Here is a 23165-nt window from a genome sequence, read left to right on the forward strand (position 1 = left end):
CCCCTCGCTAAAGGAGTGAAACATACTCCTCAGTCTGGCTGAGGACCAACTTCAGAGTACAGAAAAATCTTATAAATTCGTAGCAACTGTTAAAGAAGTAACAAATTGTTGAAGACACTAACAAGCTGGACCCAGAAGAAACTAGTCACAACAAATGGTTAGAAGCCTCCACCCCTGTTTCCATTTGGCCCAATTCTCGTTTTCATCTTTCTTATATAACCAACAATTAATAGCCAAACTTAGACTGCAAGTACCTCTGTGCAGGGACAGTGTTATATTGGCTCTGCATGGTTATGATACTGTATAAATAAGAGACACCTGAACCCTTTCTAGTGCACCAAAGAGTCTCATGCAAAAGCTTTGATAAATCAACATTTTAATGCCATTCTGATCTAAAAAAAATGGCAATTTGAGCATCAGACTCAGTCCCCTCAATCTAATTTTTGGAAAGTATCTTCTGAAGTGGGACAACATAGCATGATATTGATTCAGGCAGAACACAGACTAGTTTCAAGGAACACAGTGAATTTACATTTGACTCAAAGTTTAAAAATATGTTTGTAAAAACATGATTTTAGAAAACTTCAGACTAGTACAAATGTTTCCACGATTAAAAATCCAAAGACAACAATTTTGAAACAAATCAGCACCTCCTATTCTACCCCTTGCAGTATTTGAAACTCAGACACTGCCACCTTGAGAACATGAAAATGAATATAAATGAAAAGCGTAAAAAAAAAAAACCAACCCAAAAAAGAAAAAAACAGTAGAAGCAGGAACTGACTCCACTGATTTTTTCTTGTCACTGCCTCCATCAAAAATTGCAACTGAAAAAGGTTATAAAAAATAGGAAATTATACCACATTTCATTACAGGTAAAACACCACATTTTCAGATCATTGGCATTTAAGTGACATCCAAATCTGTGCACATATTAAAGCATAATGTCCATCTAAAACTTGGAAATGGGCATGTTTGCGTTTATGCTGCATTGGCTAGTGGGTATTGACAGAAAACAACACATTCCACATTCTACTGAATACAGATCTAGATTTTTTTTTTTAAATAAAAATGTCAAAATATGACGGCTTCCAAAATTTCTCAATCCACTGCATTGTTTCCTTATTTGGTTACTATTTGCTTGAGTGACTCAATGTTATGGTAACATTCAGAATTTCTTCGCTCATCTACAATCAAATATTGTTATGGTGCTTGAAAGGGGGAAATGAAAGAGCTAGTTTTGAAAACAAATGTGGAGTATGCATAAGGATTGCCCAACTTTTTTAAATTTTTTTTTTAAACAAGGAATTGAGCAATTAAGTAGAATCACAGCAAGATAAACAGTCTGCAGAATGCATGCTAAATATTTAGGTCCCAGCTGATGCAAGGCTGCCTTTCTTCCCCATATGGTAGCTCACTAACTGGGATTATCACTCGCATCCTTTTGGCGTAAGTGGGAGGGAATAGGCAGTAGGGCATTCCCAGGTCTTGACTACACAAAACATTCAGCAGTTTAATTAAACCAGTTTAGTTAAGTTAGGGCAAACCCCTGTGTGGACACTTTTCAGTTGAAGAGTCACTTAGTTTTGTATTTTAAGTTTCCTGCAGGAATGTGTGTGTGGTGGGGCTTTGGCAGATTGAAAACTATGGTCTAGACTGCAGGGACGTGTTGATCTGAGGTTTCTTTCAAGCCCAGCCATCCCTAACACTCGCACACTGCAAGACATATAGAAACATGAAGTGTTGTGCAAGAGACGCGTTGTGTCCAAAAGCAGCAGCCACACACAGAGCTAGGACAAACAGCAAAGGCAGAGTTTCAGATGACATGAAGCAGGCTTAAAGAGAAAAGAATGAGATATTTTCTTCCATTTACGGCAAAGCTGTTAGAGATGTTTGCTCCAGACCTTGCAGCCTCTCCCAATTTTCCTTCACCTCAGGGAAGCTGCAGTAGAATGAACATCCACAAGCATCCTATCTTTCAGAACTACCCAGTTCTCAAGGCATTTGAAACTCATTTAAGCAGCAACAACAAAATAAAAACAACATGTGTTTGCCACAAGCAGATGTGAGGCTGTGCATAAACTGATGTCTTCATCTGTGAAGTCTATTCTCCATTTCCAAGTTACAAATACAGAAGTTTGATTTGCAACCCCTGTGCTCAGTTGGAAAGAACATCACACTCTCCACTGAAAGACTCTGAACATCTTCACTGAAGATTTTCCCCCCTGTAAATTTCTAGTAATTTTAAATTATCAAAAGCTAATAAGACGGATGTGAAATTCAAAGATATTGAGGTGTCTTTAAGAGGAAAACTCATCAAACTCCTATTGAATAAGTTAAGCACATGAGCTCCCACGTTATGGGCTGCCTATTGATATATCTTGTGGTAGTGCCCAGAGCAGTGGTTTTCAAACCTTTTTTCTGGGGACCCAGTTGAAGAAAACTGTTGATGCCCGCGACCCAATGGAGCTGTGGATGAGGGTTTTGAGGAGTGGAAGGGCTCAGGGCTGGGGCAGAAGATTGGGGTGTAGGCTGTGGGTTGGGGCTGGGAATGAGGTGTTCAAAGTGTGGAAGGGGGCTCTGGCCTGGGGGTGCAGGCTCTGGGGTGGGGCTGGGGATGAGGGGTTTGGTGTGGAGGAGGGGCTCTGGGTTTGATGGGGGCTCAAGGCTGGGGCAGGGGACTTACCTCCAGTGTCTCCCAGTCAGCAGCGCAGCAGGGGTGCTATGGCAAGCTTCCCGCCTGTCCTGGCACCATGGACTGCACTGCGCCCCGGAAGTGGCCAGCAGCAAGTCCGGCTCCTAGACGGAGGCATGTAACTGGCTCTGCACGACTCTTGCCCACAGGAAACCAGCCAATGAGCATGCAGACCTGGTGCTTGGGGCAGGGCAGCATGCGGAGCCCCATAGCCTCCCTGCCTAGAAGCTGGACCTGCTGCTGGCTGCTTCCAGGGCACAGCGTGGTGTTGGAGCAGGTAGGCACTAGCCTGCCTTAGCTGGGCAGCACCGCTGACGAGACTTTTAATGTCTGAAACAGAAACTTATTTTAATACACTTGTTTGCCTCTAAACATATCAAAATTGATCATGAATCAGAATCACAACAGTAAGACTAATCCAATCCAAAATGAAACATATCAGAACACTTAGGACAACGCACTAACATGTCTACACTTGTGATGGCTCATCTATGACCAGTTTGGATTGCTCAGTTATTAACATGGATTAACAGGGCACAATTTTGTGGAGTAATAATGGATTTACAAAAAACGAACAAAAGAACAAAACACCCCAACGCGCAATCACTGTGACTCCAACCTGTGGTTCTTCAAATGAACTGAACTTGAGCAACACTTGGAAAGAACAACAGTTTTTATGAGGTAAGAGTATACTTGCTTAGAGCAGCCAGTCAGTAGTTCTGCTTCACTTTAATCTTTCCTCTTGCAGATCTGTTAAAGGTGAAGGACAACTCAGACTCATGAAGAGCTGGTAATCAATCATTACTTTCTCAGCTTCAGTTTAACACACAGGATTCCACATTTGGAACCACCTAAGGATCAAAAAAATCCCCAATGCAAATACATGAGAGGAGCTCAAAGCACTTAACCACCAATTATTCTTAGCACCCCTTATTGCCACCATTTTACAAAGTAGTAAACAGCACAGAGGGGCTGAAAGATGGTATATTGGGACCTTCATGAGCAGGATAGCATACTGAGCTCAAAGAGCATCGTGCTTACTGTTAAACAATTCCCCCTTTCCTTGTCTAATGTGAGAATGCCATATACCTCTTTATTTGCTTCACGGTTCTCATCTCTAGGCCACTCATCCATGGAAGTATTTCTACAGCCTCATCGCTATAGTAGCCACACTTTACACTAGATGCAGTCACTCAACCGTTGTCTCTTCACGGAATTACAGTTTAAAGCCTTGACTTAGTTTTGCACCTCCTGGAGAAAGGGAGACACAGCTTTGATTAAAAAGAGAACCCCAGAATACCATACACATAGTCAAACTGAAAATAGCTTAAGGGCAGCCAATACATTCAGCCTTATGCAAGTAATAAAGACAGCCGATCACCCATGAAGCATATTAATAAAGAACAATCACAGAGATGACAAGATGCTTCAGGATGTGATGTTCAAACCGTTCCTCTTCTCAACTTCCAGTAAAATATAAATCGCTAAATTAACTAAACACTCATTTTAAGTGATATGGGGGGAAAAACAACACAGTGAATCTTTAACTTCACAGCAGCCAACAAAATAACATCCATGTTTCACGCAATACAGTCACACTATTGTGCAAGAGTACTAAAAAGGATTAATTACTTCTTTGAATTGGCTTTCCAAAAATAATTCTCAAACTTTCTCTGCCTAGAACTGCAGAGAAGAGACACTATGTGCATTTCGGTTTTAGAAATTGTAAGGCAGTCAGATACTAGGGCCAGGAGCATAGCTGTGTTTTCTTAACCAGCTGGATGGATCATAGCTCTGGGAGGGTGGGTCTCAAACATATTTCAGGGGATCTGATCACCCTCCTTTTCTTTATGGCTAGATTGGGGAAGGGAGGAGGAAGAGGGAATATCCATATATTTTTTCTGATGTAACATGGGATTCCAATATAGAAAGGTTGCAAGTCACTTCACTAGAAGATTCTTTCAGTGAATAAAATTAATAAGAATTTCCTTACGGACGCATTCTAATATGATAAAGATATTAATTTGATTCTTACACCGTAGTCCTAGCTACATGTTTTGTTTACACACATGCTCCCCTTGCAAAGACATGAGGATTGAGAGTGCAGGTGGAGCTGTTTGAAGACCAAAATATCTGGCACTGACAGACTTTGCTTTTGCTATTTCTTCTGGAAATGAAGGACCTGGGGTGAAAGATACTTCTGACACATTAACAGTGAGCAGCTTCCAATCAAATAGGTTCTGGCAGTGAAACATGTTTGGGAGATTGTTACTCAGTCTTCACACTCAGGACTGAAGGCACGATCTCAGATTACAGGCAGGTAAGTGAGGACATTCTCATTAAGTTACGCCCAGAATGTCAGAGGGCTTCAATAGAAGAGCCCTAAGAGGTGGCCTGCAAAACAAGTTCCATTAAAACAGCGGCAGATTTCAGACCATTGATGTGTTTTAGTGGATTATGACACAGTAGCCTCAACACTAAAGTCCTGGATTTAAATTTTGTATGGTCGCAATTGAAAATGAACTTGGACAGCTTCATCCTCGCTGTTAGCACACACAAAAAACAATTACGCCTTTGGTTTGAGCTGGCAGTCCCTGTGCTTAACAGAAATCAAGAGAGCTAGCAAGTCAGGACTAAGGTGCAGAACAGAATCCACGTCTTCCAAGAATCAAGCCAGTGTAAACTGGTTGGGTGACCTACCTGACTCAGAGAATATACTTATCTTAGGCAACAACAGATATAAGCTGTAGATAAAGTAGCAGCTGTACTAGTGTGAATTTTTTGTTTATTGTTAATCCATTGGCCTGGGAGGGGAAAAATGTATAGCATTGCATATGCCTACAACTTCCCATTTCCCATAGGTGGGAAGCCACATGTATGGATGGTACTAGAAATGAAGGTTAGACTTTGTTAGATGTGGTGAGCAGAAACTAGGGGTGAAATCCTGTCCCTATGGAATTGAATGGCAGTTTTGGATTTCATAGTTGACGCCACTCCTTGAGCATGCGTCACATTACATGGGCCAGTAAATCACAGGGTGTAAGCCATTAAAGCAGGTAGGATTCCAAGGGTGAAAGAAAAGGGGACTTAAGAATTTAAAGACCTTCCTCAGAGAAGATTTGGCATAAGCTTGATCTTTCAGCTGGTGGGGGCTGGAGAAGGAGGCAAAGCAGCAAGCAGGAAAATACATTATCAAGTTGATGAAAACAGGGCTGCAAATAAAACTGCTGTACTTAAGACTAATCCTTCCTTTATCTGTCTCTGCCAATAACTCAAAGCAATGAATTAGCTTGTTATTTATATTTACAGTAAGCCTTAAAATATACAACAATTTTGCTCTGGATGCTTCTAATGGAAGCAGAACAGAGACTGAAGCTGGTTAAGAAAACACAAGCTGATGCAAACTTCAACTCTTATCACTAGTTGCCTACAGTCTTTTGGCAGCTCCAAGGAAAGATTGCCTAGTAGCCTGCAATGACAGATCCATCCATCTGTGCAGATTTTGTATCTCACACGCACCTCTGTAGTACCTGAGGAAACAGAATAAAGATTCAAATAGAAGGGTAAAAGCTGCAGAGTGTTTACTGCATTTATAGCCTACTGGTTAGACAACGTTGTCATACATTCATTTGGCCATGAGCTCTACTTTGAATTTCTATCTATCTTGTTGAAAGGGGAAGTGCCAAGTAGCAGAGACCCTAAATTAAATTTTTGTTTTTAAACCCACAAAACCGACAAATAAAATTTTTATTAAATTAAAAGACGTCACTGGAACCAGTTAGGAAAACCAGTGATCTTTAGAGCAGCGAGTCAAGGTATTTGCATCCTCTAAATAGCACTGATTAAAATGGGAGATTGCCAACCTGTAAGTTATGTTTCCCCACGTATGTTGTATCTACTACTGCTACTAGTAACCCTATAAAATTATTACAATGGAATCTGATTACAGAAAAGGTGCATTTTGCCTTAAATTTTTTACCAGTTTGTTTACTTGAAGCATTTATCAGCAATTTGGGTAGATTCTGTGTCACCACTTCATTGATGCTAGCTGTGTTTCCTAGCTTGTGCCCAAACATGAGGCCATCTCTCAGGCACAGGACTGCAGGAAGGTCACATGTGCACTCTACAAGATGTTTATTGGTAACAGCAGCAGGAAAGCTGAAATTAAATATGAAGAGGCATAGGCAGGCGTGTACAGAGAAACGAGAGGGAAGTGGAGGATGGAGAAAACTCTGACAGGGTTGATGTTGTTCTTAGGTCCCTGCAAAAAAAGTTTTAACACACAGTAGAGTACACAGGGAAAAGACAACAAAACAAAAAACCAGACAGAACAAACCACACCTTTTTTTAGAAGGTTTAAAGAAAACAAGACCCAAAACAATCCTGTTAAAGGGGCTCTATCACACCATCATATTTTTAAAGAGTTATTCAGCTTAAGAAAAATGAAAGTTGACATTGTTCATTTAAAATGACCAAAAACGCTTTAGGACAGTGGTTCTTAACCTTTATGCAGCCTGCACCCCTTTGGTTCTCAAAAATATGTTCTCAAACCCCTTATCAAAAATCATTGAAGTAGGTCAGCTCTTTAAACCTAGATATATCATAACTATAGAAAGAAAGAGAGAATTATATATTTCTTTTAATTTCGCAGTTAATATTTAATGCAGTAATCATTAAAAAATGTATACCGTTAATACATAGGTTTGATGAAACAAAATAGTTGTACTTACATGCCTGTGCTTGTGTTCTCAATTATTTGCTTTCTAAAAAAAATCTGGCATGCCTCGCACTCCCAGAAAGGGCATCTTGCACCCCCAGGGGGTGCATGTACTCCAGATTAAAAATCACAGCTCTAGGACCCTGTGAGATGGGAGGGTCCCACAGCTACCTGAACGGCTACACCACAATTAAACAGACCCTTCAAGGTCCAGGAGCCCAAGTCACTGGCAGAAACCAGCTGCAGGGGTCTCATTGCAGGGCAAACATAGCCTAAGGTAATGTTATATAAACCCAAGGTTAGTAGAACTTGAGTTAGCTGACCCTGGGTTTGTTAAACTAGGGCTTGGGCATCTGTGCTCATTTATAACCCCCAAGTTATGAATTATTGAACCCTGGGTCCCAACCTGGGGCTCCACCATCTACACTGCATTATGCAGGCTCAAGTCCAACCACCCGTATCCCAGCCTTCCTAGTACCATCTCAAAATGTGGCTGCTCTAGTCCTTTGTTCGCTATGCAGTGTGGGAAAACTTGACTGTCCGGAGGACAAATAAAGTCAGCCCGTAGGCTGTGGGATATTTTTGGGGGACTCCCAGAGCATGAGTCCAGTGGGACTGTCTACACTGCAAAACAATAGGGTTTGAAACTTGGGTTCCAGCTTGACTTAGCCTCAGATCCTCCACGCCCATGTGGTCCTTAGGATGATTTGTGTATAGATGGAGGCCAGGGCAAGGCTTGAGACTGTGTTCAAAGCCTGGGCTTACACTGCAGTGTAGACATACCCTAAATGTGCTAGGGCCTATTAGATCACCTCTGAAACTAAACACCACCAGAGCAGCAGCATTTGACAGGGAAACAGACTAAAGAGGCTCTTACCTATGGAATTTGTCAGATGGGGATAGTCTGAGCCTGAGTCATGTCACCCTTAAAGTGTGGTACAAGGACTGGCTTATCTGTCTTCTCCTAGAAACAAGTTGTGAAATAGGTCTAGCTGCATGTTCTAGGAAATAAACTACTGAAATGCGAAACTTGTGAAATAAATGGCTTTAGCCCGTGGGAAGAAGAGTTTTATTCCTTTTCCAAGAAGGAACTGAAGTTTTTTCAAGTTTATGCAATGGCATCCAGACACCACAGGAATTGGCACAGAAACATGCATAACCATTGCCACCTACTACAAACAGAACCTGTGGCAGTCCATAGAAAAGGAGACATGTCCATACTTAGGAATAACCTTAATTCAGCAGCATTTCCTGAAATAAATGGGACTAATTCAATTGGTATAAGATACTGCATGCCCTTGTCTACACATTAAGGGCCCGTGCATCTCTGTAGATAACTCATCTCTGACATGAGACTGGCTATTGCCAAGTGTGGACAAGACCAAAGTGTGAATGATTGAAGAGGTTATAACTGATCAGTCTAGTTTCATCACCAAAAAAGAGTGATATGCCCAAAGTAAGACACTGCATAGTGACATCAATTTACTTAACATTTGTAGTCTCATGTGTTAAGACATATGGAATTAAGATAAAAGGTAACAAATACAAGCCATCTATTCTGACAGCTCTGGACAAGTGTCAAATTTGGAAAATTGATATTTTAGAAAAGAAAATTGGATGGGGGGGAGGGACATTCCTGAATTTCAGATAATCCTAACCGGGGTTTAGATAATATGGAATGTTTCCCTTTAAAGCATGAGACCTATCAATTGACAATCTTTAAACTGATTTTTCTGAAGGTGTAAATGCAAAATAAGGCCGTCAAAAAAGCTGTACTGTACTCTCCATGCTGCCTCACCCTGTTCAGACACCCATTATGTGCGTACGACAGTGTGATACATTCACCGTACGCGTGTGGTTCCTATAATTACAAATTGCACAACTTAATTAGTGCTGAGAGATGTTTGAAATTGTAAAAGACTAGCACAATAAAAGTTACACCAGTAATATTTAAGGGTTTGTGTATAATATGAAGGAGTCCACTTTAAAATGAATAAAGATCTAATAAGATGCAAAGGGGGTTGTCTTTGCTTCTTTGCTTCACTGAAATACCGATAGTGATATACTGAAGCCTTTTATAAAGCTACTATCCAGATCAGAGCAAATAATGCTAACTTCAACAATGATCACAACAAGCGATCGGTGTTATAATTAGAAAGTCATCCAAATGGGTTACATTGAGATTTGGGTCCTCACTGTGTTAAGTCTCATTTACACCAGCAAATTTAAGATCCAAAATGTTTACCGCTGGTGGTATCAGCAAAAGAGGCTGTATTGAAGACACCCTTCTGAATGGGTTATAAAAAAAATAGACTAGACAACTGCTTTCTCCATTGCTATGTTCAGCGGGGCTGGATTAAGTTTGATGAGTTGTTACAGTTTTGCATAGTCAGTTCCTTCTCTTTACTATTTTACCAACATGCATGCCTGATGTTAACTATTTTATTGTTAAATGACCTTGATTATTTCAGTTCCAGATTTTAAATGTGAGATACCAATTGTAAAGCTGAAAGTTACAATTAGGGCTGTCAAACAATTAAAAAAGTGAATTATGATTTAATTGCAGTTTTAATCGCCTTGTTAAATAATAATAGAATACCATTTATTTAAATTTTTTGGATATTTTCAAATATATTGATTTCCAGCTGCAACAGAATACAAAATGGTACAGCGTTCACTTTATATTTTCTGTTATAAAAATATGCACCCTAAAAAAATAAAGATAAAAGAAATGGAATTTTCAGTTCACCTCATTCAAGTACTGTAGTATGATTTCTACTGTGAAAGTGCAAGTTACAAATGTAGAATTTTTTTTTAAAACATATAATTGCACTCAAACAAACGTAAAACTTTAGAGCCTACAAGTCCACTCAGTCCTACTTGTTCAGCCCAAGGTTAAGACAAACAAGTTCATTTACATTTACGGAAGATAATGCTGCCCACTTTTTATTTACAATGTCACCTGAAAGTGAGAACTGGAATTTGCATGGCATTGTGGTAGCCAGTGTTGCAAGATATGCTAAATATTCATATGCCCTTTCATGCTTTGATCACCATTCCAGAGGACATGCTTCCATGCTGATGGGTTCTGGTCGATAACAATCCAAAGCAGTGCGGGCCGATGCACCTTCATTTTCATCATCTGAGTCAGATGCCACCAGCACAAGGTTGATTCTCTTTTTTGGTAGTTTGGGTTCTGTAGTTTTTGCATCAGAATGTTGCTCTTTTAAGACTTCTGACAGCACGTTCCACATCTAGTCCCTCTCAGTTTTTGGAAGGCTCTTCAGATTCTTAAACCTTGGGTTGAGTGCTGTTGCTATCTTGAGTGCTGGTTTACGCTACCGCTTAAGTCGATGCAACTTATATTGCTCAGCAGTGTGAAAAAGACACCCCCTTGAGCAATGCAACTCACAGTGACCTAAGCGCCGTCCACACTGGCATTATGTTGGTGGGAGATGCTCTTCCACTGACATAGCTTCCGCCTCTCAGAGATAGAGTGTTCTCCTGTCAGCATAATTACTCCATCAGCAGCACAGTGCGTCTTCACCAAATGTGCTACAGCAGCAAAGCTGCATAGGTGACGCTGCGACAATGTAGCGCTGTCGTGTAGACCAGTGCTTCTCAAAGTCAGGCCACCGCTTGTTCAGGAAAAGCCCTTGGCAGGCCGGGTCAGTTTCTTTGCCTGCCGCATCCGTAGGTTCAGCTGATCATGGCTGCCGCTGGCCGCGGTTTGCTGCTCCAGACCAATGGGGGCTGCAGGAAGCGGCACGGGCTAAGGGACGTGTAACAAAAAAAAATATACATTTGTAAGTTGTACTTTCACAACCAAGAGATTGCACTTGGATGAAGTGAATTATTTCTTTTATCTTTTTACAGTCCAAATATTTGTAATTAAAAATCGTAGAAAGTGAGCACCGTACACGTTGTATTCTGTGTTGTAATTGCAATCAATATACTTAAAAGGTAGAAAAAATTTCAATTGGTATTCTATTTAACAGTGTGATTAAAACTGCGATTAATTGCGATTATTTTCTTAAATTTGTTTTGAGTTAATTGCTTGTTAACTGTGATTAAAGACAGTCCTAGTTACAAGGCATAAAACTATTTTTATTTAGGCACATAACTGGTAGTTATACACACAATGAGGCTATATCTTTAGTTAGCTAATGACCTATAGCAGTGGTATTCAATTACATTTTCTAGAAGGCCAGAAAGGCAATGTCCAAATCTTGGTGGGCCAAAAGGCAATCACTAGGACCAAAGGACTTTGCTCTCTACTGGGCTGCAGCATGCTCCTCACCTTCCAAGTAGGGGGCAGCTCCAGGGGTTCTTCGCCCCTACTTCTCCGAGGTTGGGCATTACAGTGAGGGAGGAAGTGGGGAGAAGCCATTCCTGCTCGCTGGAACGGAGAAGGGAAGAGGGTGTGGAGATGCAGGACTCTTTCTGTTTCTTCTTCCTCTCCTGTGAGCAGGGATGGCTTCTCTGTACCTCCCTTCCTATGAGAATAGAGGCTAAGCTCCTGAGGGAAGGAGAATTGAGCTCAGCTGCTTGCGGAGCAGCTGTGATTGGCTGCTGCTTCCCAGGAGGCATGAACAGGGAGCAGATACCCAGCAGTAGGCCAAACAGAAGCCCCTTGCAAGTCAGAGCTGGCCTGCAGGCTGCCAGTTGAAGAACAATGAAGTAAATGATCCATATTTTTGGGGTGTCCTCAAAACCCAAGGGCCCAGGCTGCAGTCCTTAACATCCCTGTGTTAATCCAGCCCTGACTGTCACTAATGAAAACTGCTAGTGTGGGTACAGGCTTGGAACATCCACATTTAACCCCTTTGGATCTAGGGAGTAATGAAGGTCTGAACAATTCCGTACCCTTATGGTTTGGACTCCCCTGTTCATAACTCCCATCTGCACTTGGGAAAATGTTTAAAAAATTCACCATAATTGCTGTTAGCAATGCTAAGAGCCATCATGTGGACAGGCCAAGAACTACAGGTTAGATCCATTATGAGGGGGCTAAGTGGCAGTGCTTATAACATCAGTGTCAGCTGGAGGCCTGTCTACATTATGGCTTTCAAAGCTGCTAATACTGGTAGCACTGAACTAGCATGAGCAACAGTGGAAAATTGTTTGAAAAACACCTCTAATACACATAGAGCCTGTCAGACAATGATGTAAAAAATATAGTTTAAAAAAAAAGAAAAAAGAAAAAAAAAAAGAGCCTCCCCACAGCAGACTGGATGCAAAACTGTGTTTTACAAGCACTGCAATTATGTTATAAAACTTTTAAATTAGTTACCTTCAGGATAAAGAAAATAGACCTGAATATAGAAAATATATTTATGTATCAAGCCAGAAAATTTCTTTATATTTCTAAGCAAAGACAATGATGTTTCAGGCAGTAATATTGTGTTTTACAAGCCTTAATAATAATGTTGAATATTTAGATATTACTTTACCTAAATGAAGGCTCACTGTATGCTTGGAAGGTATTATCATCGCCATATTTGGGGTCGGGAAGGAATTTTCCTCCAGGGCAGATTGGCTGACGCTCTGGAGGTTTTTTGCCTTCCCCTGCAGCATGAGGCACGGGTCACTTGCTGGTGGATTCTCTGCTTGAGGTCTTCAAACCACAATTTGAAGACTTCAATAACTCGGGCATAGGTTAGGGGTTTTTATAGAAGTGGATGGGTAGGGTTCTGTGGCCTGCTTTGTGCAGGAGGTCAGACTAGATGATCATGTTGGTCCCTTCTGACCTATGAGTCTATCATACTCATTTTACAGACAGGGCAACAGACGGAGAGGTTAAGTGATTGACCTAAGGTCACAGAATAAGTATTGGAGCAAGGATTAGTACTCAAGGGTTCCTGGATCCCAGCCCTGCTCACATCTCTGATTGTCCTTACTAAAACAATTATGATTTGGGGGTAGGGTGAAGAAGTGACTTGCCTGTAAATTCCCATCATATAGGAGCAATAGGTGATCCATTCAGACTCATTCTTCATGCTTTCCATGGACTGGATGGAATTGAATAAGCTTTATCTGTATATTCTGGTCAGCTGTGAAGAGCATTGAGGTACCAACTTTTAAGAATGAAAGTTACATATAACAATTCAAGTGTGGGGCAATTCTTTTTGTTAAGTCTTATAAAATGAATATTTTCAAAATAGAGAAAAGGAAAGCATGTTATATTAACAACTTATTGAGTGCACCATGTTAAATACATGGGGAGGTAAGGTAATTTTTATTAAACCATTCTAAGTGTAGGAAGTGACTTACATATATTTTTAATAGATTTTAGAAAACCCAATATTTGCCCTCTTAACAGCACACCTATTGTGGGGAAGAGGGAAGAGAAGAAAATTGCATAGTATTTGGAATCTTGAATGTTATCTGGTCACATGACAAGACGCAGACATTCCATTTAACACTAATAGTTCATTACTGAGTAAATCATTCAAAACTTAAATTGCAAGTAGTTGTTATCCACATTGCCACCTTGTGTTATACCTTGTTACTGAAGAACTCAGATTTCACATTCAGATAGACAATCTTTATAATGGTGGGTTGGGTCTTGGTTAATCTTTTAGATTTCAGTGTAATGGTACTATTTAGTGCATTATATAGTACAAAGGACTGATGAGGACAAGAATCCTTTCATTTTTACATAACTGGATAAAATTTAGCCCAGTTTGGCACAGACCAAAAGCTGTTCGAGTCTAGTTTTAACTCTCCCATCAGTTATCCAAAATAATTGGCATTAATTAGTAGAATTGTTTGTAGCTCTAACAGAGAAACCAGGTAATGGGTGTGCACGAGGAGTGTCTTCATTTCAATAAGCAGTCCCTCGAGGATAAGATGAGATATAATGGATAAGCAAGAGTGGAAAATCTGTACTGTTTCTCATCTACAAAGAAGATTTCAGTTTTTAGGGCTATCATTCCATAGCCACTTTCATAAGCACTAAATTTACATAACAGTATCTTCAATCAAATCAGAACCTTGAGTTATTCCTTCAAGCTAGAAAAGACATTGGTGATCTGTACTATTGTTATTTAACATTTGTATTGCGGTAGCACAGAAGCCATACCATATACCTTTTTTCTACAGTGGTATTAAAGATTTGTGTAGTTTTTCTCCTCACATATCTATTGAAAGAGAGGTATCAGAGTGCTTGTATAATCCATAGTATGAATTCCAGCATTCACAAGAGTACACCACACTTACAGCAGATAGCGTGCATACTGCTATTGGATGGGTTCAATACAAGCGTTCATAGACAAACACGCTAAACCACACAGGGCTCTCATTGACAATCTTATCCAAGACGCATTTACATTTAGAAGAGTCTAGCTTACTCACCAGTCCCTTTCTGTTCCTCCACTCCCTGTCCCCAAGCAGAAAAAAGCAAGACACAAGCCTTCTGCCATACTAATGTATTCCATCTTTCAAAAAGAAAGACATGATTTTAATATTACTTAACAATATGTTAAAAAAGTAGCCAGTTAGGCTTCAGTGTTAATACAATTATACTCTCTATAACAGATTTGATAGTGTGAGTATTGTTCTTTTTTAAACGTTCTCATTCTGCAAGTATTCTTACACAAGCTGGCTACAAGTCAGGAAAAAATCAGAACACAAATAGCGTAACTTGTACACTCTTTAACGGTAGATTGTGAAAGAATTGAGGAAATGCTTGTCCCATGAGAGCCTCTTTTTCATGAAACCGTGTCAGGAGAGTTCTGGAGCAGATGAAAGCGCAACTGACTAGGTCCATTCCTTTGTCAGAAGTCAGAATGACAAAACATAGCTAGATGCAGAAGTGACAGGAGCCACTGCAGATGATGCAAACTAGTATTTTGGCCTCCACCCAAGCCTAGGAAGCAGGTTTAAAGTCTTTGAGGCCAAGGCAATCAGAAGGAGTTGGAAAAAAATCTACTGTTCCAACTCCAACAGCATACAGCTACAATCAAGTAAGTCTCACTCACAGACTACAAGCACACAAGCTAACAAATTCAGGTAGAAAGTGGCAATTTCTCAGTCTGCAAGAACTATCAGGCCAAGGGGTTCAGTGCAGATTCACACAGCACTGGGGACAAGGCAAGGCAGCGCTGGCTCAAGACCAGATAAGCTCTCAGCACAGCAGGACAGATAAGTGGAGTTGTCTTTCACTGATTCCTGCAGGATTCCCTCCCCAAACTGTGTCATTTCAATGAGCAGCAAAGGTGGTTTTTTTCAAGCTAAAATTGGACCAGTTGATGGAAAGTCTCTGCCTTGTCTGTCTGGCGGAGTCCAAGCAGAATCTGTAAACAAAACAAGCAAGAGAAAGTGAAACTGTTACACTGCTTACCAGAAAAGAGATACAAATATTTAAATAGCATCTTTAATCCTAACAGACCATAAAACACTGTAAATCACACACAGAGGAAACACTTCACCCACCACTGAAATGTAACTACCGCTGGTGTGGCATATACCAACCATTTCAACAGTCCACAATAACACTAACATTTAAGAGACATAGCGAAGACTACTGCATTCAACAAAGAATAAGAAGTACTAAGGCAAACAAAATGTTATTATCCAAACTGGAATCTGGTTAGACACTGAGCCAACGCTCCTATTTTTACAAACAAAAAAACTCCACCCCAGTCTAGAATAATTAATGAAATTAAGTGGTCAGTGCCTCTGCTTTACATATCATCTGTATTCAGGACACTATTACTTCTATACAGCGGTCCTCTCTTGACTGTAGTGAATCTGTACGTTTAAAAGCTATGTTTCAGACACAAATAAACTCCATGAGAAAGTATCCAAGAAGTGGCTGAAAGTAGGACAAAAGACAATAGTCCATTTATCTGGATAGAAGTAAAAAACAAAAAAATTATCTACTGAGTTTCATTGGACATATAGTTCATGAAAGAGACAATGTTTCAAGAACAACTCAAAACAGGTAAGCATGTATTCCAACGATTGTTAATGTGTATCTGTGTCCTGTATCAAGAGCAAGCTATATTCTCCATTGAGTGTGATTGTGCAATTCTTAGCATTTGTGGTAGTAAATGTGAGCATCAAGAGAATACTCACAAAAGTAGTATCTAGTTCCTCTTTGGCATGCTAAATTGCTTTCACTAAAGGTACATCTACACTACTATGGCTGTGATGTTGTAGTATCATAGTACAGAAGCTTCCTACATTGACGGATGAGGGTTTTCTGTTGATGTAGGTAATCCACCTTTCAGCGGTGGTAGGTAGGTCAACAGAAGTTCTTCTGTTGACCTGGTCAATCTACACTGGATGTTAGGTCTACTTAACTATAGGGCTCAGGGTGTTAAATTTTTCATAGCCCCGAGCGATGTAACTAGGTTGACTGAGTTTTAGGTGTAGAACAGGCCTGAAAATTAAAGTCCACGGAAGAGACGGGACACAGTGAGAGGGGCAAGGCAAAAGTTACACTGCAAGGACTAAGCTTTTCTTTAACCTGGAATAGAAGAGATTTAAAGGCAACTTGCTAGAGAAATTCCAAAATGGGGATAAAGCGACATTAAAGAGGCAGTAAAAAGTACCAATTACACAACTCCTAGTCAGCCTGTACTGTTCATTGCTGTAGTATAGTTCATTGCTAGAAATTGCTAAAGAGTACAGGCAAACTGTATAACAATATTTGTAACCCGGATTTTCTATGAATTCTGACTGATTCAGGCAGTACTCTCCATTATATCTATAAAAGGAAATCTCAAACATAATTTTTTTTAAAATGACAGAAAATTAGTGAGCCCATTAAACGCGTCTTCTTGGTGTAAGTGGATAACTTGCCAGAGTTCAGAGGAAACAGTACAAAGTGTTCTGATACCATGGTGATCAACAGTTTAAAAAACTAAACAGACAGCACTGAACAGATAGCTAAGTGCATTGTGGGAAAGTTTAGTCTTCCTCCAAAGTAATAAGTAATGTCAGTGATGGAGGCAGAATAGCAGATGCCATAGATAAATGTCTGTTGCAGTATGGCAAATATATATTATTGACTCTTGTCTGGTTCTCCATGTTCTGTCCTAAGGCCACATGACTATAATTTCTACCTATAGAGCTATAGCTTTGACACTCATTACAGTAACCATGCTTTTATAAAAAAAGAGTTAATTGTTTTCATTTCGATCACATATATTAAGCAACACAACAGGCATACAAGCAGAGTTGATAGCACTTTTATTTACCTTTTAAAATATTCCACTTCCCGTTCTGTCTCATCCATTTCCACACTGTCTAGGTCAATGTCTTTGGGGAGAAACACATCATCTGCAAAATGGAAAGATACACCAAATTAGTTTCAGTTGGCTGTTTTACTCTAGAAGTAAAAAATATTTGGACAGACTGAGTGAGGTCTCTGAGGATTGCTTGGCCTTTGTATACTTCTTTTGGCTGAAGGCTAAAAAAAACTAAACAACTTATTTCCAATAGTAAAGACAAAAAGGAATCAGCAGCAGACTGACTCTTCACATTGATTACAAAACATTCCACAGGACTGGCCCATGCAAGAGAGAGTTCAAATATAGAACAGACTGGGAAACTGAAGAGCTGATCAGCCAGCAAGGGTTACTCAGAGTGAAAAATATACAATAATTGGCCGCCCTGAACTTGTTAGCCTCATCACCCTCTGATGAATCTATACAGCCGAGAGGCAGTTTTTGCAACAATCTAATTCACATTTGATTTAAAAATACTTTGGGAGATGGTTTTTTGTAGTGTTAGTATTACTGGCCCTGGATCATAGTGTATGAAACCAGAATAATGATATAGCTATGATTGTGATCTTCTGTGCTTTTATCATGATTAACATCCATATTTAAACATTGTCCGACCTCAGAACCTATTTAGTATAAAGAATAGTACTGGTCTAGGATGGGATGCTTAAAAAAACCACAGTTCATTATGTCTTTGTCTAGACTAGTTTTTGGTCAGGCTGTAACTCAAGTTAACTAACATGATTTGAATGCTAATCTAAACATAAGAACCGCCCTACTAGGTCAGACCAATGATCCATCTAGCTCAGTATCCTATATTCCAACAATGGCCAATACCAGATGCTTCAAAGGGAATGAACAGAACAGGGCAAATATCACGTGATCCATCCCTGACATCCGATCCCAGCTTCTGGTAGTCAGAGGCTTAGGGACACCCAGAACATGGGATTGCATCCTGACTATCCTGGCTAATAGTCTTTGATGGACCTATCCTCCATTAACTTAATTAAATTCCTTTTTTGAACCCAGTTATACTTTTGGCCTTCACATCATCCCCTGGCAATGAGTTCCACAGGTTGACTGTGTGTTCTGTGATAAAGTACTGGGTACTTCCTTTTGTTTGTTTTGAAACCTACTGCCTATAATTTCATCAGGTGAACCCTGGTTCTTGTATTATGCAAAGTGGTAAATAACACTTTCTTATACACCATTCATCATTTTATAGACCTCTATCATAGCCCCCTTTAGTTGTTTCTTTACCAAGCTGAACAGTCCCAATCTTTTTAATCTCTCCTCATACTGATGCTATTATATACCCTGAATCATTTTTTCCTGCCCTTCCCTGTATCTTTTCCATTTCTAATATATATATTTTTTGAGATGAGACAACCAGAACTGCACGAAGTATTCAAGGTGTCATCTTACCATGGATTTATACAGCAGTGTTATGATATTTACTGTCTTATTATCTATCCCACTCCACAATCATTTGTTCCTGGTCATGGTTCAGTTTACACTGTGCTGAAGCATGATCTGGAACGAGTGCTTGTGAAACATGTAGCACTAAAACTAATTAGTTAACTCCAGTTAATCGGCAATCTATTAAATTTGGAACAACATGACCAAGAACTACCAATCTAAACGAAACCCATGAGTAACTGGAGATTCATAGGGCTGAAACTGATGGCTGAATCCAGAATAAGAGCAGATCAGGGTATCGCTTCTGAATAGTTGTAATAATATTAACGGATGCCTCATTTGATCTGCACTAGTCCAGGATCTTCAACAAGTAATTACAGAATAAAATTATTGCTTTGTAAAATAGGGCCCATGTCCGATCACTTTTTCTGAAAGTGATTTTATATTTAAAAAGGAAGAAGTACTTGATCTAAGGAGAAAACAGCAGAAATAGATAATATGTTGCAGAGGCCGCCCTCCCCTTCCTGTCTCTCCCCCACCCTCCACCCCACGATACAGATCAGAGCTGCACAAAATGTTTCAGAGAAATACTTCATTCACCAAACACAACCCTCCTCCCCCCCCCCCCCCAAAACCAAAAACAAACAAACAAACCCAACCTGCTGTTTTGGTCAACTGAAAACGATTTCCTGAATTTAGCCTAATTAGCTTCATGAATGTGCATGTGTGCCATTCAGCCCAGTGCTTAAGGGATATGGCTGGTATATGGGAAACCCAGGTTTGAATCCACATTCTGGAGCAGAGACTTCAACTCAGATCTCCCAGCTCCCAGGTGAGCATACTAACTAGAGCTGTTCTAGAATGGGTTCCCCACTATCTCTCCTGCTGAAGCTGTTTCTCTTTGTATAAATATTTAAATATTCACTGGGCCAGAGAGAGAGAGAGAGAACGACTCTACAGCCTAATGATGAAGATACTCAACAGGGAGAAAGGATACATGGATTAAAATCGTTCCTCTGAATCAGTCAGAGAAAAGATTCATTAGAACAAAAACATGTTTCATTTCTTATACAACGATGCTATGGCATATGCTTTGTTAGAACGTGATTTAGAGGACATTCAAATAATTTGGTCCAGTCTACCCTGCCAGATTTAATTGTATCTTAACCATGGTTGGAGACTACTGTTGACTATAACGTTGTTTTGACAGGAATTGAACCCACAAAATGGCTTTATGTTATAATTTAAATTTTGCTTGTCTAAAAAGTCTCTCTCCATGTAATCTAAGTAAATATGCTAAAAAACTAACTGCAGCAACAGACCTTTAGGTCTTCTTGTTAGCACAGATCCTTGCGCTGCATCTTCCAAGACAATTGGCTGCCAAAAGGGCTGAGAAGAAAACTCTCTAATCCTCCTCCTAATCCCCCCATTAAAACTCTGTCGTGATGCCTACAAAATCTTGGTATGCTATCATTGGAAGTTTTTAAGAACAGGTTAGATAAACACTTGCCAAGGATGTCCGAAGTATATTTGGTCCTGCCTCAGTGCAGGGGCCTGGACTACACGACCTCTCGAGGTCCCCTCCAACCCTTCATTTTGATGATTCTATGATAATCAGTAGGTGCTCTGAGATACTGAACAGTGAATCTGTAAACTGTATTTGGAATAACGTGGTCAGCAAACAAGCCAAGCAAGAGTTCACTAATCGTAATTTTCCACATCTCCTAATTCAGATCTTAAAATGGAGATGAGATGAAATTAGGAAGGGTGAAAAGATATTCCAACTTAGAAGATGGGTTTTTAAATGAAGATAATTGGAAGAAGGATAAGCAAGCTTCATTGTCTTAGAAAATGATTATTAAAATAGTAGGACTGGATCAGTAGGCAAACTTGAGGGAAGAAGCTAGTGCTGCTTCCAGTGAGGGATCCCTTCTCATTTAACAAAGCATCATTTTATTGTAGGATAATGTAATCATTTCTCACTATGATGAAACCATGCAGAATGAGAGTACTGGAGAGATGCTATGTATTTAAAGGGCTGTCTGGTTCACAGAAGGGTAAACTTCAAAGCCTAGAGATTTAGTTACCTGTTAAATTACATAAGACTCTTCTCTAAAGATACTACTGGCTTTGGCACTCTGGAGAATCCTGGGGTACCTAGGGGGTTTTATGGTTACTTACTCCAGTCTCTCCCTTTTTTTAGAGCAACTTTTGAAGCTGCTACAAAAATATGCAAAATTAAAGTCTCCCTGTTTTAAATCTACTATGAACAAGCCTGTTTCTGTATAAAAACTAACTGGAGAATTGCTTTCCTTATTTATTATTTGTATGATCACAGCACCTAGGAGCCCAAGTCCAGGACCAGGACCCCACTGTGCTCAATTAGGCAGCAAGAAGATTTGAATCCATGACTCCTACCTGCTAGGGGAGAGCCTTTATCACTAGACAGTCACTCTGTCTTTGGCCCAATAAATACTTAGGTACACAAAGTGGAATAGCTTCAAGAGGAGAGACTGAGAACATCCCACCCCAGAATACCTTATAGATTAATGGTTAGGATGCTTACCTGGGACGAGAAATATCTGAGCTGACGTTCCTGCTCCAGGATGGGGATTCAAAGCTGGGTGTCCCAGGAAAGTGCCCTAACCACTGGACTAAAGGTTACAGACACACAACTTACTCCAGTGTTTAAGGCATTTGTGTTGGACATGCACAAAGTTTGCTGACAAATTCCAAACATTTCTGGAATCGAACCAAATTTTTCCTGATTTTTCACTTGGCTGGCTGAAGCAAAAAATTCAGCTATTCACCCAGCTCTATTATAGAGCCTTCCACACCTTCTAGTTCCTCACCAGTAGTGATCATTAATTCCCATCAAATATATCTAGGAGGAGGAAGAGAGGTGGCATGGTCTATGATTCTCCTCTGCAAATTGAGAAGGACAGTATGCACAGAAGGGTGGGAAGTGAGGCCAATGTGAAGGGAAAGAAAAAACAAAGCCCAATCCCCAACAAGCTACAATTAGATGTGCAGGGAAGGGAAACAAAAGGGTGAAGGAATGGGAAGAATCTGAGAGAGATATGAGGTAGGTTTCATTCAATCCTAGCATAAGACCACTGAACACAAACCTGGGCTCCTCATCCAGCACTCATGATCACTATGCATTTGTTCTGTGCTCTGGTAATGAAAAACTTACAATAATTCAGTTTTGTGAAGTTCTGGAACATACCCTACACCACCCTACAAAGATCTCAAGTTTTAATCTGTAGAATACTAAAGAGAGCTGCAAGGATGAAATACATAAATGCTAAAATTAAGCGCCATTATGCCATAGATGCTTAGTTCAAGCACTGCTATCACACAGCTATTTGGTGATTTATAGAAAATTTGTTGGCATTCTCAGTCCAACTCCACGTAGAAAATGTCCATATCACTAAATTAGCAGTCTCATCAAAGACTGAATAGACACAGATTCTGAACTATGCTAGCACGTGGAGGTGGTATTTTGGGTAGCAGGGCACTATTAGGGGAAGCTTGCACTGCACCTGCTCACGATATGCCTATTCTGAGGTTACCTGTACGTTTTAAGAAGTGCTAAAAATCACTTTATGAAAAGAATTGTACATCTTTCCATCTTGTGTGAGAAATATAGTGACATGCTTTATAATTAATAATTTCTTAGCAAGGAAAAATGCATAAAATACATGTATGAAGCAATTCTTATCTGGTGTGTGTTATTTGGATGGCAAACTTTCACATTCAGTTATTTTACTTCACAGTATATTTACTCATTGTGAATGCATAGTGAAACTGTTTGTAGAGGAATAAAATGAAATACTGAACCTGCTTTATAAATCACCTTTCCAGTACAGAGATGTTCTATGGAGAAAGATTGTTTTTAAGTGAAATCAATGTATGCATAACGAACTCTTCTCTGTCTGCAGAATCCTGTGCTCTTTGATTTACCACATGATATGAGAGTGACTGGTTTTAGACTCTATATTCCTACTGATTCAATCTTCCTATCACAGTAGAGATTATTTTTAAAAACATGCTTTGAAAACTAGTTAAAGAGTTTCTCCAAAATGGGGTTTGCCAT

General features: G+C 39.9%; 1 protein-coding gene and 1 long non-coding RNA gene across 2 annotated transcripts in view; both read right to left on the reverse strand.

The window, feature by feature from the left end:
- Positions 1 to 2908: 2908 nt before the first annotated feature.
- On the reverse strand, positions 2909 to 6938 carry LOC116825234 (uncharacterized). Its single transcript, XR_004373792.2, has 4 exons — positions 6675 to 6938; positions 6127 to 6225; positions 3785 to 3946; positions 2909 to 3546 (listed from the first exon to the last, which is right to left on the reverse strand). It is a non-coding gene; the product is annotated as an uncharacterized LOC116825234 (long non-coding RNA).
- Positions 6939 to 14827: 7889 nt separating this feature from the next.
- The window catches only part of FAM193A (family with sequence similarity 193 member A), a 137162-nt gene continuing 128824 nt past the window's right edge, over positions 14828 to 23165 (reverse strand). The window contains exons 21-22 of the mRNA XM_032781055.2: positions 17621 to 17702; positions 14828 to 15709 (exon numbers count right to left, since the gene is read on the reverse strand). Coding sequence (XP_032636946.2) covers positions 15616 to 15709; positions 17621 to 17702 — 176 coding nt within the window. The 3' untranslated portion in view covers positions 14828 to 15615. The remainder of the gene's footprint in view (positions 15710 to 17620; positions 17703 to 23165) is intronic.

Source organism: Chelonoidis abingdonii, chromosome 5, assembly GCF_003597395.2.
Source record: "Chelonoidis abingdonii isolate Lonesome George chromosome 5, CheloAbing_2.0, whole genome shotgun sequence".
Lineage (NCBI taxonomy): Eukaryota > Metazoa > Chordata > Testudines > Testudinidae > Chelonoidis > Chelonoidis abingdonii.